This window comes from Oncorhynchus keta, unplaced genomic scaffold, assembly GCF_023373465.1.
Source record: "Oncorhynchus keta strain PuntledgeMale-10-30-2019 unplaced genomic scaffold, Oket_V2 Un_contig_1381_pilon_pilon, whole genome shotgun sequence".
In the NCBI taxonomy this organism is placed as follows: Eukaryota; Metazoa; Chordata; class Actinopteri; order Salmoniformes; family Salmonidae; genus Oncorhynchus; species Oncorhynchus keta.
The window spans coordinates 132,913-151,190 of record NW_026278376.1 but is presented as its reverse complement, the minus strand read 5'-3'; the positions used below and the strand labels follow the sequence as shown (position 1 = coordinate 151,190).

The following is an 18,278-nucleotide window of genomic DNA, read 5'->3' as shown; positions in this document are numbered from 1 at the left end:
GCTATATTTTTATTTATTTATTTATTTATATATATATTTTTCGTCTGAAACAATGTGTTCTCTATGGTTGTCTTATATATTGATTATGTCTAAGCATCGATCACCGATGTTGTTGTAAATGAAATGGGTCCTGTTTTGATGTGGGCTGTGCATACATTTCGATTATCATGCTTCCATGTCATCCCCCTGTTATAGTGTTCTCGAGTGTCACTGTGTCAAATCACACCGTGATACAAACCCATCAATGAACGAACGAACTCCGTATCCCTTTTTGGACCTAGTGTCAGGCACTGTTATGATGCTTCCTGTTTTGTGTACATCTGTTTACTAGTACGGGAATACATTGTATCAGGGCCGACAGGGATAGGCTACTTTTGTTGCAACCGATCTCTCCTTTCTGGTCCTGTAATACACCGTTACGAAGACAACTTATTAGACATAAACTAACACATCATTTTACAATTAAAATTAAGTTAGATATGTAATAATTGGTTATAATTAGGCCCAGTTTATTTGTTTTTGATAGCTGGTAGGCCTAATTATTAAGAACTTGGTTGACTTGTGTTTTGTGTTCTCTCTCTCCCTGGGATTTTGGTGCTCCATCACTCCACTGTCAAACGGATGTCTTTAGTCTGTAGTAATCTGTTATGGCAGTCCCAGAATTTATATTCAGCCACAATGTTACGAAAGCTTCCAGGGAAAACAGTTAGGTTTTATCACACCAGTGGGATTAATTACAGACACATGTGGGTATGGCCTTTCTCCCCCAAACAAGTATTCCAGAAATCCACTGCATGTTATGTGGTATGCCTGAGATGTAACTGAGGTCTGTCTGCTTGCCTGTCAATCTGCTTGTCTGCCTGTCAATCTGCTTGTCTGTCTGTCTGTCTGTCTGTCTGTCTGTCTGTCTGTCTGTCTGTCTGTCTGTCTGTCTGTCTGTCTGTCTGTCTGTCTGTCTGTCTGTCTGTCTGTCTGTCTGTCTGTCTGTCTGTCTGTCTGTCTGTCTGTCTGTATACCTGAGGTCTGTCTGCTTGCCTGTCTACCTATCTGTCTGCCTACCTGGTGGCTGGCTGTCTGTCTGTATGCCTGATGTCTGCCTACCTGGTGGCTGTCTGTCTGTCTTTATGCCTGATGTCTGCCTACCTGGTGGCTGGCTGTCTGTCTTTATGCCTGATGTCTGCCTACCTGGTGGCTGTCTGTCTGTCTTTATGCCTGATGTCTGCCTACCTGGTGGCTGTCTGTCTGTCTTTATGCCTGATGTCTGCCTACCTGGTGGCTGTCCGTCTGTCTTTATGCCTGATGTCTGCCTACCTGGTGGCTGTCTGTCTGTCTTTATGCCTGATGTCTGCCTACCTGGTGGCTGTCTGTCTGTCTTTATGCCTGATGTCTGCTTACCTGGTGGCTGGCTGTCTGTCTTTATGCCTGATGTCTGCCTACCTGGTGGCTGTCTGTCTGTCTTTATGCCTGATGTCTGCCTACCTGGTGGCTGTCTGTCTGTCTTTATGCCTGATGTCTGCCTACCTGGTGGCTGGCTGTCTGTCTTTATGCCTGATGTCTGCCTACCTGGTGGCTGTCTGTCTGTCTTTATGCCTGATGTCTGCCTACCTGGTGGCTGTCTGTCTGTCTTTATGCCTGATGTCTGCCTACCTGGTGGCTGTCTGTCTGTCTTTATGCCTGATGTCTGCCTACCTGCCTACATAGCTTCATGGCTAAGAGGGACCAGATGCTACATATTGGAATGTTTTGTTGTTCCCTCTCAGATCGGCCTGTTCCCTACACCCCTGCGGCCCCTCCTGGTGTTTACAGGAGTCCCTATAGTCCAGGCTCCTGGGCACAGCTCTGGTACTGCCATAGACGTACAATGATTAGAACGATAGTCTCTTGTCACACTTTTTAAACATTGATAATTTGGTTCAAAGTGCAGAGATTACTAGAATGTAAATGACTAAAAAGGGGACCTAAAAACACCGCAATTTGACAGTATGGTGACTGGTTCACCCATCACATCAGGTTGAGATGAATGGGAATGTTCATTCTAGTCATTCTATTTCTATTGCTGATGCAGCCTCCAGAACACTGGTACAGATAGCTGGGATGCCCTGTTCACATCAGGTTGAGATGAATGGGAATGTTCATTCTAGTCATTCTATTTCTATTGCTGATGCAGCCTCCAGAACACTGGTACAGATAGCTGGGATGCCCTGTTCACATCAGGTTGAGATGAATGGGAATGTTCATTCTAGTCATTCTATTTCTATTGCTGATGCAGCCTCCATAACACTGGTACAGATAGCTGGGATGCCCTGTTCACTGTCATTCAACTCAACTCAACTCCATCAGTCCGAGATCCCTGACTTTTATTACGTGTTAGTCTCAAACGGCAGAATTATCATTGGTTCTGCAGATTAGGGGTAGGGATTAGTGCTTCTGAGATTAGGGGTAGGGATTAGTGCTTCTGAGATTAGGGGTGGGGATTAGTGTTTCTGAGATTAGGGGTAGGGATTAGTGCTTCTGAGATTAGGGGTAGGGATTAGTGCTTCTGAGATTAAGGGTAGGGATTAGTTCTTCTGAGATTAGGGGTAGGGATTAGTGCCTCTGAGATTAAGGGTAGGGATTAGTTCTTCTGAGATTAGGGGTAGGGATTAGTTCTTCTGAGATTAGGGGTAGGGATTAGTGCTTCTGAGATTAAGGGTAGGAATGAGTTCTTCTGAGATTAGGGGTAGGGATTAGTTCTTCTGAGATTAGGGGTAGGAATGAGTTCTTCTGAGATTAAGGGTAGGGATTAGTTCTTCTGAGATTAGGGGTAGGGATTAGTGCTTCTGAGATTAAGGGTAGGGATTAGTGCTTCTGAGATTAGGGGTAGGGATTAGTGCTTCTGAGATTAGGGGTAGAGATTAGTGCTTCTGCAGATTAGGGGTAGGGATTAGTGCTTCTGAGATTAGGGGTAGGGGTTAGTGCTTCTGAGATTAGGGGTAGGGATAGGTGCTTCTGAGGTTAGGGGTAGGGATAGGTGCTTCTGAGATTAGGGGTAGGGATTAGTGCTTCTGAGATTAGGATAGGGATTAGTGCTGAGATTAGGGGTTAGGGATTAGTGCTTCTGAGATTAGGGATAGGGATTATTGCTTCTGAGATTAGGGGTTAGGGATTAGTGCTTCTGAGATTAGGGGTAGGGATTAGTGCCTCTGAGATTAAGGGTAGGGATTAGTTCTTCTGAGATTAGGGGTAGGGATTAGTTCTTCTGAGATTAAGGGTAGGAATGAGTTCTTCTGAGATTAGGGGTAGGGATTAGTTCTTCTGAGATTAGGGGTAGGGATTAGTGCTTCTGAGATTAAGGGTAGGGATTAGTGCTTCTGAGATTAGGGGTAGGGATTAGTGCTTCTGAGATTAGGGGTAGAGATTAGTGCTTCTGCAGATTAGGGGTAGGGATTAGTGCTTCTGAGATTAGGGGTAGGGGTTAGTGCTTCTGAGATTAGGGGTAGGGATAGGTGCTTCTGAGATTAGGGGTAGGGATTAGTGCTTCTGAGAATAGGGTAGGGATTAGTGCTTCTGAGATTAGAGATAGGGATTAGTGCTTCTGAGATTAGGGGTTAGGGATTAGTGCTTCTGAGATTAGGGGTAGGGATTAGTTCTTCTGCGAATAGGGGTAGGGATTAGTACTTCTGAGATTAGGGGTAGGGATTAGTGCTTCTGAGATTAAGGGTAGGGATTAGTGCTTCTGAGATTAAGGGTAGGGATTAGTGCTTCTGAGATTAGGGCTAGAGATTAGTGCTTCTGCCGATTAGGGGTAGGGATTAGTGCTTCTGAGATTAGGGGTAGGGATGGGTGCTTCTGAGATTAGGGGTAGGGATGGGTGCTTCTGAGATTAGGGGTAGGGATTAGTGCTTCTGAGATTAGGGGTAGGGATGGGTGCTTCTGAGATTAGGGGTAGGGATAGGTGCTTCTGAGATTAGGGGTAGGGATTAGTGCTTCTGAGATTAGGGGTAGGGATGGGTGCTTCTGAGATTAGGGGTAGGGATGGGTGCTTCTGAGATTAGGGGTAGGGATGGGTGCTTCTGAGATTAGGGGTAGGGATTAGTGCTTCTGAGATTAGGGGTAGGGATGGGTGCTTCTGAGATTAGGGGTAGGGATTAGTGCTTCTGAGATTAGGGGTAGGGATGGGTGCTTCTGAGATTAGGGGTAGGGATGGGTGCTTCTGAGATTAGGGGTAGGGATTAGTGCTTCTGAGATTAGGGGTAGGGATGGGTGCTTCTGAGATTAGGGGTAGGGATGGGTGCTTCTGAGATTAGGGGTAGGGATGGGTGCTTCTGAGATTAGGGGTAGGGATGGGTGCTTCTGAGATTAGGGGTAGGGATTGGTGCTTCTGAGATTAGGGGTAGGGATTGGTGCTTCTGAGATTAGGGGTAGGGATTAGTGCTTCTGAGATTAGGGGTTAGGGATTAGTGCTTCTGAGATTAGGGGTAGGGATTAGTTCTTCTGCGAATAGGGGTAGGGATTAGTACTTCTGAGATTAGGGGTAGGGATTAGTGCTTCTGAGATTAAGGGTAGGGATTAGTGCTTCTGAGATTAGGGGTAGGGATGGGTGCTTCTGAGATTAGGGGTAGGGATGGGTGCTTCTGAGATTAGGGGTAGGGATTAGTGCTTCTGAGATTAGGGGTAGGGATGGGTGCTTCTGAGATTAGGGGTAGGGATTGGTGCTTCTGAGATTAGGGGTAGGGATTAGTGCTTCTGAGATTAGGGTAGGGATTAGTGCTTCTGAGATTAGGGGTAGGGATGGGTGCTTCTGAGATTAGGGGTAGGGATTGGTGCTTCTGAGATTAGGGGTAGGGTTTAGTGCTTCTGAGATTAGGGGTAGGGATGGGTGCTTCTGAGATTAGGGGTAGGGATTGGTGCTTCTGAGATTAGGGGTAGGGATTAGTGCTTCTGAGATTAGGGGTAGGGATGGGTGCTTCTGAGATTAGGGGTAGGGATTGGTGCTTCTGAGATTAGGGGTAGGGATTAGTGCTTCTGAGATTAGGGCTAGAGATTAGTGCTTCTGAGATTAGGGGTAGGGATGGGTGCTTCTGAGATTAGGGGTAGGGATGGGTGCTTCTGAGATTAGGGGTAGGGATTGGTGCTTCTGAGATTAGGGGTAGGGATGGGTGCTTCTGAGATTAGGGGTAGGGATTAGTGCTTCTGAGATTAGGGGTTAGGGATTAGTGCTTCTGAGATTAGGGGTAGGGATTAGTTCTTCTGCGAATAGGGGTAGGGATTAGTACTTCTGAGATTAGGGGTAGGGATTAGTGCTTCTGAGATTAAGGGTAGGGATTAGTGCTTCTGAGATTAGGGGTAGGGATGGGTGCTTCTGAGATTAGGGGTAGGGATGGGTGCTTCTGAGATTAGGGGTAGGGATTAGTGCTTCTGAGATTAGGGGTAGGGATGGGTGCTTCTGAGATTAGGGGTAGGGATTGGTGCTTCTGAGATTAGGGGTAGGGATTAGTGCTTCTGAGATTAGGGGTAGGGATTAGTGCTTCTGAGATTAGGGGTAGGGATGGGTGCTTCTGAGATTAGGGGTAGGGATTGGTGCTTCTGAGATTAGGGGTAGGGATTAGTGCTTCTGAGATTAGGGGTAGGGATGGGTGCTTCTGAGATTAGGGGTAGGGATTGGTGCTTCTGAGATTAGGGGTAGGGATTAGTGCTTCTGAGATTAGGGGTAGGGATGGGTGCTTCTGAGATTAGGGGTAGGGATTGGTGCTTCTGAGATTAGGGGTAGGGATTAGTGCTTCTGAGATTAGGGCTAGAGATTAGTGCTTCTAAGATTAGGGGTAGGGATGGGTGCTTCTGAGATTAGGGGTAGGGATTAGTTCTTCTGAGATTAGGGGTAGGGTTTAGTGCTTCTGAGATTAGGGGTAGGGATGGGTGCTTCTGAGATTAGGGGTAGGGATGGGTGCTTCTGAGATTAGGGGTAGGGATGGGTGCTTCTGAGATTAGGGGTAGGGATGGGTGCTTCTGAGATTAGGGGTAGGGATGGGTGCTTCTGAGATTAGGGGTAGGGATTAGTTCTTCTGAGATTAGGGGTAGGGTTTAGTGCTTCTGAGATTAGGGGTAGGGATTAGTGCTTCTGAGATTAGGGGTAGGGATGGGTGCTTCTGAGATTAGGGGTAGGGATGGGTGCTTCTGAGATTAGGGGTAGGGATTAGTGCTTCTGAGATTAGGGGTAGGGATGGGTGCTTCTGAGATTAGGGGTAGGGATTAGTGCCTCTGAGATTAGGGGTAGGGATTAGTGCTTCTGAGATTAGGGGTAGGGATGGGTGCTTCTGAGATTAGGGGTAGGGATTAGTGCCTCTGAGATTAGGGGTAGGGATTAGTGCCTCTGAGATTAGGGGTAGGGTTGGGTGCTTCTGAGATTAGGGGTAGGGATGGGTGCTTCTGAGATTAGGGGTAGGGATTAGTGCTTCTTAGATTAGGGGTAGGGATGGGTGCTTCTGAGATTAGGGGTAGGGATGGGTGCTTCTGAGATTAGGGGTAGGGATTAGTGCTTCTGAGATTAGGGGTAGGGATGGGTGCTTCTGAGATTAGGGGTAGGGATTGGTGCTTCTGAGATTAGGGGTAGGGATTAGTGCTTCTGAGATTAGGGCTAGAGATTAGTGCTTCTAAGATTAGGGGTAGGGATGGGTGCTTCTGAGATTAGGGTAGGGATTAGTTCTTCTGAGATTAGGGGTAGGGTTTAGTGCTTCTGAGATTAGGGGTAGGGATGGGTGCTTCTGAGATTAGGGGTAGGGATGGGTGCTTCTGAGATTAGGGGTAGGGATGGGTGCTTCTGAGATTAGGGGTAGGGATGGGTGCTTCTGAGATTAGGGGTAGGGATGGGTGCTTCTGAGATTAGGGGTAGGGATTAGTTCTTCTGAGATTAGGGGTAGGGTTTAGTGCTTCTGAGATTAGGGTAGGGATTAGTGCTTCTGAGATTAGGGGTAGGGATGGGTGCTTCTGAGATTAGGGGTAGGGATGGGTGCTTCTGAGATTAGGGGTAGGGATTAGTGCCTCTGAGATTAGGGGTAGGGATTAGTGCCTCTGAGATTAGGGGTAGGGATTAGTGCCTCTGAGATTAGGGGTAGGGATTAGTGCTTCTGAGATTAGGGGTAGGGATTAGTGCTTCTGAGATTAGGGGTAGGGATTAGTGCCTCTGAGATTAGGGTAGGGATTAGTGCCTCTGAGATTAGGGGTAGGGTTGGGTGCTTCTGAGATTAGGGGTAGGGATGGGTGCTTCTGAGATTAGGGGTAGGGATTAGTGCTTCTTAGATTAGGGGTAGGGATTAGTGCTTCTGAGATTAGATTAGGGGTAGGGATTAGTGCTTCTGAGATTAGGGTAGGGATGGGTGCTTCTGAGATTAGGGGTAGGGATGGGTGCTTCTGAGATTAGGGGTAGGGATTAGTGCTTCTGAGATTAGGGGTAGGGATGGGTGCTTCTGAGATTAGGGGTAGGGATGGGTGCTTCTGAGATTAGGGGTAGGGATGGGTGCTTCTGAGATTAGGGGTAGGGATTAGTGCTTCTGAGATTAGGGGGGATAGGGATGGGTGCTTCTGAGATTAGGGGTAGGGATTAGTGCTTCTGAGATTAGGGGTAGGGATGGGTGCTTCTGGATGGGTGCTTCTGAGATTAGGGGTAGGGATTAGTGCTTCTGAGATTAGGGGTAGGGATGGGTGCTTCTGAGATTAGGGGTAGGGATGGGTGCTTCTGAGATTAGGGGTAGGGATGGGTGCTTCTGAGATTAGGGGTAGGGATGGGTGCTTCTGAGATTAGGGGTAGGGATTGGTGCTTCTGAGATTAGGGGTAGGGATTAGTGCTTCTGAGATTAGGGTAGGGATTAGTGCTTCTGAGATTAGGGGTTAGGGATTAGTGCTTCTGAGATTAGGGGTAGGGATTAGTTCTTCTGCGATTAGGGGTAGGGATTAGTGCTTCTGAGATTAGGGGTAGGGATTAGTGCTTCTGAGATTAGGGGTAGGGATTAGTGCTTCTGAGATTAGGGGTAGGGATTAGTGCTTCTGAGATTAGGGTAGGGATGGGATTAGGGGTAGGGATTAGTGCTTCTGAGATTAGGGGTAGGGATGGGTGCTTCTGAGATTAGGGTAGGGATTAGGTGCTTCTGAGATTAGGGTAGGGATTAGTGCTTCTGAGATTAGGGTAGGGATGGGTGCTTCTGAGATTAGGGGTAGGGATTAGTGCTTCTGAGATTAGGGGTAGGGATGGGTGCTTCTGAGATTAGGGGTAGGGATGGGTGCTTCTGAGATTAGGGGTAGGGATTAGTGCTTCTGAGATTAGGGGTAGGGATGGGTGCTTCTGAGATTAGGTAGGGATTAGTGCTTCTGAGATTAGGGGTAGGGATTAGTGCTTCTGAGATTAGGGCAGGGATTAGTGCTTCTGAGATTAATTGGGTAGGGATTAGTGCTTCTGAGATTAGGGGTAGGGATGGGTGCTTCTGAGATTAGGGGTAGGGATGGGTGCTTCTGAGATTAGGGGTAGGGATTAGTGCTTCTGAGATTAGGGGTAGGGATGGGTGCTTCTGAGATTAGGGGTAGGGATTGGTGCTTCTGAGATTAGATTAGGGTAGGGATTAGTGCTTCTGAGATTAGGGGTAGGGATGGGTGCTTCTGATTAGGGGTGCTTCTGAGATTAGGGGTAGGGATGGGTGCTTCTGAGATTAGGGGTAGGGATTGGTGCTTCTGAGATTAGGGTAGGGGGTATTAGTGCTTCTGAGATTAGGGGTAGGGATGGGTGCTTCTGAGATTAGGGGTAGGGATTGGTGCTTCTGAGATTAGGGGTAGGGATTAGTGCTTCTGAGATTAGGGCTAGAGATTAGTGCTTCTGAGATTAGGGGTAGGGATGGGTGCTTCTGAGATTAGGGGTAGGGATGGGTGCTTCTGAGATTAGGGGTAGGGATGGGTGCTTCTGAGATTAGGGGTAGGGATGGGTGCTTCTGAGATTAGGGGTAGGGATGGGTGCTTCTGAGATTAGGGGTAGGGATGGGTGCTTCTGAGATTAGGGGTAGGGATTAGTTCTTCTGAGATTAGGGGTAGGGATTAGTGCTTCTGAGATTAGGGGTAGGGATTAGTGCTTCTGAGATTAGGGGTAGGGATGGGTGCTTCTGAGATTAGGGGTAGGGATGGGTGCTTCTGAGATTAGGGGTAGGGATTAGTGCCTCTGAGATTAGGGGTAGGGATTAGTGCCTCTGAGATTAGGGGTAGGGATTAGTGCCTCTGAGATTAGGGGTAGGGATTAGTGCTTCTGAGATTAGGGGTAGGGATTAGTGCTTCTGAGATTAGGGGTAGGGATTAGTGCCTCTGAGATTAGGGGTAGGGATTAGTGCCTCTGAGATTAGGGGTAGGGATGGGTGCTTCTGAGATTAGGGGTAGGGATTAGTGCTTCTGAGATTAGGGGTAGGGATTAGTGCTTCTGAGATTAGGGGTAGGGATTAGTGCTTCTGAGATTAGGGGTAGGGATTAGTGCTTCTGAGATTAGGGAGATAGGGATTAGTGCTTCTGAGATTAGGGGTAGGGATGGGTGCTTCTGAGATTAGGGGTAGGGATGGGTGCTTCTGAGATTAGGGGTAGGGATTAGTGCTTCTGAGATTAGGGGTAGGGATTAGTGCTTCTGAGATTAGGGGTAGGGATTAGTGCTTCTGAGATTAGGGGTAGGGATTAGTGCTTCTGAGATTAGGGGTAGGGATTAGTGCTTCTGAGATTAGGGGTAGGGATTAGTGCTTCTGAGATTAGGGGTAGGGATTAGTGTTTCTGAGATTAGGGGTAGGGATTAGTACTTCTGAGATTAGGGGTAGGGATTAGTTCTTCTGAGATTAGCGGTAGGGTAGGCCTATTCATTAGAATTGTTGTAATATTTGGGATAAGGAAATACACTGACCAAAAGATTAACACAACATGTAAAGTGTTGGTCCCATGTTTCATGAGCTGAAATAAAAGATCCCAGAAATATTCCATGTGCACAAGAATCTTATTTCTCTCAAATGTTGTGCACAAATGTGTTTACATCCCTGTTAGTGAGCATTTCTTCTTTGCTTAAATAATCCATCCACCTGACAGGTGCGGCATATCAAGAAGCTGATTTACACAGGTGCACCTTGTGCTGGGTACAATAAAAGGCCACTCTAAAATGTGCAGTTTTGTCACACAACAAAATCCCAAAGATGTTTTAAGTTTTGAGGGAGCGTGCAATTGCTATGCTGACTTAAGGAAGGTTCTCCAGAGCTGTTGCCAGAACATTTAATGTTAATTTCTCTACTATAAGCCGCCTCCGACGTCGTTTTAGAGATTTTGGCATTACGTCCAACCGGCCTCACAAACGCAGGCCAAGACCTCCACATCTGGTTTCTTCACTGACGCGGCGATCGTCTGAGACCAGCCACCCGGATAGCTGATGAAACTGTGGCACAATCGAAGAATGTCTGGACAAACTGTCAGAAACAGTCTCAGGGAAGCTCATGCATGTGCGTGCTCGTTGTCCCCACCAGGGTCGTGACCTGACTGCAGTTCAGCGTCATAACAGACTTCAGAGGGGAAATGCTCACCTTCGATGGCCTCTGGAGAAGTGTGCTCTTCACCGATGAATCCCGGTTTCAACTGTACCGGGCAGATGGCAGACAGTTGTGTATTGCGCCGTGTGGGCGAGATGTTTGTTGATGTCAACGTTGTGAACAGAGTGCCTCACGGAGACGGTGTGGTTATGGTATGGGCAGGCGTAAGCTACGGACAACAAACGCAATTGCATTTTATCAATGGCAGTTTGAATGCATAGAGATACTGTGACGAGATCCTGAGATCAACAAGATGATTGTTGTGTCATTCATCCGCTGCCATCAACTCGTGTTACAGCATCATAGTGCACGGCCCCATGTCGCAAGGCTCTGTGCACAATTCCTGGAAGCTGTAAATGTCTCATTCCTGGAAGCTGTAAATGTCTCATGACCTGCATACTCACCAGACATGTCACCCATTCAGCATGTTTGGGATGCTCTGGATCGACGTGTACCACAGCTTGTTCCAATTCCCGCCAATATCCAGCAACTTCACACAGCCATTGAAGAGGAGTGGGACAACATTCCACAGGCCACAATCAGCAGCCTGATTAACTCTATGTGAAGGAGATGTGTGGCGCTGCATGAGGCAAATGGTGGTCACACCAGATACTGACTGGTTTTCTGATCCACACCAGATACTGACTGGTTTTCTGATCGACGCCCCTACCTTATTTTAAGGTATCTGTGACCAACAGATGCAGATCTGTATTCCCAGTCATGTGAAATCAATAGATTAGGGCCTCATGAATTGATTTCAATTGACTGATTTCCTCATCAAACTGTATGTCTGTAAATTGTTGCATGTTGCGTTATATTTTTGTCCAGTATAAATCTTCGTGACAGTGGGATGTGACTCAGGGTTGTCATGGATGGTGGTTGGTGGTGGTGGTGGTGGGGTGGGGGGGGGTGTGAAACACATGAAATAGGGGGGACTTTAATTCAGGGGATGTTACTTTCATGAATCACTACATCAGGAAATCATGCAATAATTCACAGGAAATCAGTCACAGTGTCTTTATGACAACCTAACCAAGGAGTTCCTCTTTCTGGTCTGATTTCAACCCTAAATGACATGCTCTGCTCACGTAATTCAGACACCTTTCTGTTTTGGATGCGGGATGGTTCAGGAGGAAATCCGTTGTGCGTAGTTGGCCTATCCTCCACACTGCTTATTGATGAAAGAGCCTCAGCCTGCTCCCTGATGAATGTGGACATTTCTGAAAAAATTGCATACTGAGAGTTCTGGGGAGTTTCTGAGTGACTCAGAGTTGTGAACTTTCATGTTGTTGTGGTGGGGGGCAGCAGTGGGAGGTGAAGGGGAGGGGAGGGGAGGTGGAGGGGAGGGAGCAGTGGGAGGTGAAGGGGAGGGGAGGTGGAGGGGAGGGAGCAGTGGGAGGTGGAGGGGAGGGGGGGGGTGGGGGCAGCGTTGGGAGGTGGAGGGGAGGGGAGGGAGGCGGCAGTGGGAGGTGGAGTTGAGGGAGTGGAGGGGGAGGCAGTGTTGGGAGGTGGAGGGGAGGGAGTGGTGGGAGGAGGTAATTGTTTTATTACCTTTTAACCATCGAGCGGTTTAGCTAACTACTGGAACTACACACTACTGTTTTACCATGTAGCGGTGTAGCTAACTACTGGAACTACACACTACTTTTATACCATGTAGCGGTGCAGCTAACTATTGGAACTACACTACTGTTTTACCATGTAGCGGTGTAGCTAACTACTGGAACTACACACTACTTTTATACCATGTAGCGGTGCAGCTAACTATTGGAACTACACTACTGTTTTACCATGTAGCGGTGTAGGTAACTACTGGAAATACACACTACTGTTTTACCATATAGCGATATAGCTAACTACACACTACTGTTTTACCATGTAGCGGTGCAGCTAACTACTGGAACTACACACTACTGTTATACCATGTAGCGGTGTAGCTAACTACTGGAACTTCACACTACTGTTTTACCATGTAGCGGTGTAGCTAACTACTGGAACTACACACTACTGTTTTACCATGTACCTAACTACTGGAACTACACACTACTGTTTTACTGTGTACCTAACTACTGGAACTACACACTACTGTTTTACCATGTAGCGGTGTAGCTAACTACTGGAACTACACACTACTGTTTTACCATGTAGCGGTGTAGCTAACTACTGGAACTACACACTACTGTTTTACCATGTACCTAACTACTGGAACTACACACTACTGTTTTACTGTGTACCTAACTACTGGAACTACACACTACTGTTTTACCATGTAGCTAACTACTGGAACTACACACTACTGTTTTACCATGTAGCGGTGCAGCTAACTACTGGAACTACACACTACTGTTTTACCATGTAGCGGTGTAGCTAAGTACTGGAACTACACACTACTGTTATACCATGTAGCGGTGTAGCTAACTACTGAAACTACACACTACTGTTTTACCATGTAGCGGTGTAGCTATCTACTGGAACTACACTCTACTGTTTTACCATGTAGTGGTGTAGCTAGCTACTGGAACTACACACTACTGTTTTACCATGTAGCGGTGTAGCTAGCTACTGGAACTACAAACTACTGTTTTACCATGTAGCGGTGTAGCTAACTACTGGAACTACACTCTACTGTTTTACCATGTAGCGGTGTAGCTAACTACTGGAAATACACACTACTGTTTTACCATGTAGCGGTGTAGCTAACTACTGGAACTACACACTACTGTTATACCATGTAGCGGTGTAGCTAACTACTGGAACTACACACTACTGTTTTACCATGTAGCGGTGTAGGTAACTACTGGAACTACACACTACTGTTTTACCATGTAGCGGTGTAGCTAACTACTGGAACTACACACTACTGTTTTACCATGTAGCGGTGTAGCTAACTACTGGAACTACACACTACTGTTATACCATGTAGCGGTGTAGCTAACTACTGGAACTACACACTACTGTTTTACCATGTAGTGGTGTAGGTAACTACTGGAACTACACACTACTGTTTTACCATTTAGCGGTGTAGGTAACTACTGGAACTACACACTACTGTTTTACCATGTAGCGGTGTAGCTAACTACTGGAACTACACTCTACTGTTTTACCATGTAGCGGTGTAGCTAACTACTGGAACTACACTCTACTGTTTTACCATGTAGCGGTGTAGCTAACTACTGGAACTACACACTACTGTTTTACCATGTAGCGGTGTAGCGAGCTACTGGAACTACACACTACTGTTTTACCATGTAGCGGTGTAGCTAGCTACTGGAACTACACACTACTAAATTTTTTACCATGTAGCGGTGTAGCTATCTACTGGAACTACACACTACTGTTTTACCATGTAGCGGTGTAGCTAACTACTGGAACTACACTCTACTGTTTTACCATGTAGCGGTGTAGCTAACTACTGGAACTACACTCTACTGTTTTACCATGTAGCGGTGTAGCTAACTACTGGAACTACACTCTACTGTTTTACCATGTAGCGGTGTAGCTAATTACTGGAACTACACACTACTGTTTTACCATGTAGCGGTGTAGCTAACTACTGGAACTACACACTACTGTTTTACCATGTAGCAGTGTAGCTAACTACTGGAACTACACACTACTGTTTTACCATGTAGCGGTGTAGCTAACTACTGGAACTACACACTACTGTTTTACCATATAGCGATATAGCTAACTACACACTACTGTTTTACCATGTAGCGGTGCAGCTAACTACTGGAGCTACACACTTAGGTTTTCTGCAAAAACAAAATATGATATGGGTGAAGTAGGCAATAATTTCCTTTATTTTTTCGGCATTAGACCTGCCTAATTCTCACTTGAGACATCGTTACACATTCTGTTAACATTTGACCCTAAAGGGATCTGTAGTCTATGACAGATTTACATGTGATAATTTTTCACAAAGTAGTTCGGATGTAGTGAACTACTTTTTCAAATTAACTTTAGTTAACTAAACTATATTTCTCTCAAGGTTAGCTTTAGTGTAGTTTCTAATTCTACCAGTGGGAAGTAGTTGGTAGCTTTGGTAAACTATATTTTTAGAGTTGCTTCCTCAACACTCATGTAACAGATAACTTCATACGGTATTTATTTATAAATAAACTAACCTGAACTCTCTCTCGCTCTCTCACCACCTCCCCATCTTCCCCTCCCCTCTCTCTCTCTCTTTAGCCCGTGGTTGATGATGGAGGAGACAGGTCCTCGCATAGCAGACTACTTTGTGGTAGCAGGGCTCACTGACTCCTCCAAGCCCTTAGAGGAGGAACTGCAGCTGGACGATGTTCCTGGTCGCTCTCCCCGCTCGGCCCCTGGTGGCCGGCCCCTGGCCCCCATCACAGACGTAGCTGTGGTTATAAGCTCACTAGGGGAAGCGGTACAGTAGTACACTACTAGCCTTTTTTTGTTTAGCTTTTAGTTTTTCGCTTTTTGTGAGGTAAAGAAATTCTGGTAAATTTCCCAGGTTTCCCAGGTTTCCCAGGTTTTCCATAAATCTTGATTCGGTTGGTTTCTGGACTTCCTACTTATCCACTCCTGATTCTGGGATCTTCCATCAAGGATTTCTGGTAAACCTGGTTTGGGAAAGTTACCAGTATGTTTCAACTCTAACTTTCAGCCTTTCATAAAGCATTTGTAAAGTTGTTTTTTGATGTACAGAGCTTTGTAATATAATATATAATATATGCCATTTAGCAGACGTGATTTCTGCATTTAAATGAAAAGCACTCTGCAAATTAAACATTGTCCCCAAAGGTTCTATGCTTTTCCAACTTAAACTGAGGATTATTTATGACATTTAGCTGACACCCTTATTCATCTAGAGTGACTTACAGACACATCTGCATGGATGTTTTCATATGGTGGCCCAGGCAGGAATCTACACACACCAACTACACACACCAACTACACACCAACTACACTACACACACCAACTGATCCACACAGGACCACACATCCCATATACCCAGTACCTGCCCTATGAATGTATCGTTGTGATGTTTTGTCTTTGTGTATAATTATTCCTAGGTTCCTCAGGGTTACACCTGCTTAGAGTCCACCCCGTCTGGTCTGTCTGCAGAGCTGAACGGAGCCAGTCTCAGAGGGCCTCAGATCTACCTCTGCTACAAGAGAGGCCGAGATAAACCTCCTCTCACTGATCTGGGGTCAGTCATCTTCCTGCTACTCACAACACTACACTACTCCTTACCTTGATAAATGCTGGTCTAGGAACAGTTCTTACATGGTCACTCACAGAAACACTACACTAATCCCTAGCTCCATCCCAAATAGCATCCCTATGGGCCCTGGTCAAAAATAGTGCACTATATAGAGAATAGGGTGCTATTTGGGATGCAGTCTAATCCCCTGTTCCTTCTAATTACTGACCTGAAATCAGTTATTTTCCTGTGACTTATAACAACACTACACTAATCCTATCACGCCCTCCTAGGGCTGGTCTAGGATCAGTACTTATCCTGTTATTCACAGCACAACACTAGTCCCTCTTTTTCTAGAAGGACTGGTCTAGGATCTGTACTTAAATGGTCACTCACACCACTAATCCTATAGCAGACTCCTAGGACTGAACTAGGAGCAGTTACTGGCCAATCACCCCACACCACTACACTAATGCCCTTTTCCTAAAACGGGTCTAGGAACAGTGCTTCTGCTGTCACTTACCCAAAACACACACAACAGCACTCAATCACCTCTTCCATTAGATCTGACCTCGGACCAGTTCTTCAACCGGGTCACTGGCCTATAATCTCACAAAACAACCTTAATCCCATCTCCTCGTGTAGACCAGGTCAGTAGATATACTTTCTTAGGTCAGTAGTCCAGTAATCTTCTTTCCCTGTCTATCGAACGAAGGCTCAACTCTGATTTCTATGTGCTTAGGGCTTAGGAGGAAGTGAGATCATTTCTCTATTATTGTTTCAAAGGAAAACAGCACGTTGTGGGATATTGTTATTATTATTATTATATTATTATTATTATTATATTGTTTACTATGTAAACACACTAAAAGAAGTTTCCCTCTATCATGGTGACCCCTACTGTACAGGGCTGCCTCTATCAGGGCGACCCCTACTGTACAGGGCTGCCTCTATCAGGGCGACCCCTACTGTACAGGGCTGCCTCTGTCATGGTGACCCCTACTGTACAGGGCTGCCTCTGTCATGGCGACCCCTACTGTACAGTGCTGCCTCTATCATGGTGACCCCTACTGTACAGGGCTGCCTCTGTCATGGTGACCCCTACTGTACAGTGCTGCCTCTATCATGGTGACCCCTACTGTACAGTGCTGCCTCTATCATGGCGACCCCTACTGTACAGGGCTGCCTCTATCATGGCGACCCCTACTGTACAGTGCTGCCTCTATCATGGCGACCCCTACTGTACAGGGCTGCCTCTATCATGGCGACCCCTACTGTACAGGGCTGCCTCTATCATGGCGACCCCTACTGTACAGGGCTGCCTCTATCATGGCGACCCCTACTGTACAGGGCTGCCTCTATCATGGCGACCCCTACTGTACAGGGCTGCCTCTATCATGGCGACCCCTACTGTACAGGGCTGCCTCTATCATGGCGACCCCTACTGTACAGGGCTGCCTCTATCATGGCGACCCCTACTGTACAGGGCTGCCTCTATCATGGCGACCCCTACTGTACAGGCTGCCTCTATCATGGCGACCCCTACTGTACAGTGCTGCCTCTGTCATGGCGACCCCTACTGTACAGGGCTGCCTCTGTCATGGTGACCCCTACTGTACAGGGCTGCCTCTATCATGGCGACCCCTACTGTACAGGGCTGCCTCTGTCATGGCGACCCCTACTGTACAGGGCTGCCTCTGTCATGGTGACCCCTACTGTACAGGGCTGCCTCTATCATGGGGCTGCTCTCTGTCATGGACCCCTACTGTACAGGGCTGCCTCTGCCTCTACTCAGGGCTGCCTCTATCATGGCCCCCTACTGTACAGGGCTGCCTCTGTCATGGCCCTACTGTACACTGCCTCTGTCATGGCCTACTGTACAGGGCTGCCTCTATCATGGCGACCCCTACTGTACAGGGCTGCCTCTACATGGCGACCCCTACTGTACAGGGCTGCCTCTATCATGGCGACCCCTACTGTACAGGGCCCTCTATCACCCCTACTGTACAGGGCTGCCTCTATCATGTCATGGCGACCCCTACTGTACAGGGCTGCCTCTGTCATGGTGCTGCCTCTATCATGGTGACCCCTACTGTACCCCTACTGTACAGGGCTGCCTCTGTCATGGCGACCCCTACTGTACAGGGCTGCGACCCCTCTGTCATGGGCGACCCCTACTGTACAGGCTGCCTCTGTCATGGTGACCCCTACTGTACAGTGCTGCCTCTATCATGGCGACCCCTACTGTACAGGGCTGCATCATGGCGACCCCTGTACTGTCATGGCGACCCCCACTGTACAGGGCTGCCTCTATCAGGGGCAGGGCTGCCTCTATCATGGCGACCCCCACTGTACAGGGCTGCCTCTATCATGGCGACCCCTACTGTACAGGGCTGCCTCTGTCATGGTGACCCCTACTGTACAGGGCTGCCTCTGATGGCGACCCCTACTGTACAGGGCTGCCTCTGTCATGGCGACCCCTACTGTACAGGGCTGCCTCTATCATGGCCCCCACCCCTACTGTACAGGGCTGCCCTACTGT

The 18,278-nt window shown here is 47.3% G+C and overlaps 1 protein-coding gene across 1 annotated transcript in view; it reads left to right on the top strand.

Annotated features, from left to right (window-relative positions):
• The window catches only part of LOC118382582 (C-myc promoter-binding protein-like), a 144,215-nt gene that overhangs the window by 315 nt on the left and 125,622 nt on the right, over positions 1 to 18,278 (top strand). Inside the window, exons 2-3 of the mRNA XM_052501501.1 lie at positions 14,754 to 14,955; positions 15,606 to 15,742. Of these exons, the coding sequence (XP_052357461.1) occupies positions 14,764 to 14,955; positions 15,606 to 15,742 (329 nt within the window). The 5' untranslated portion in view covers positions 14,754 to 14,763. The remainder of the gene's footprint in view (positions 1 to 14,753; positions 14,956 to 15,605; positions 15,743 to 18,278) is intronic.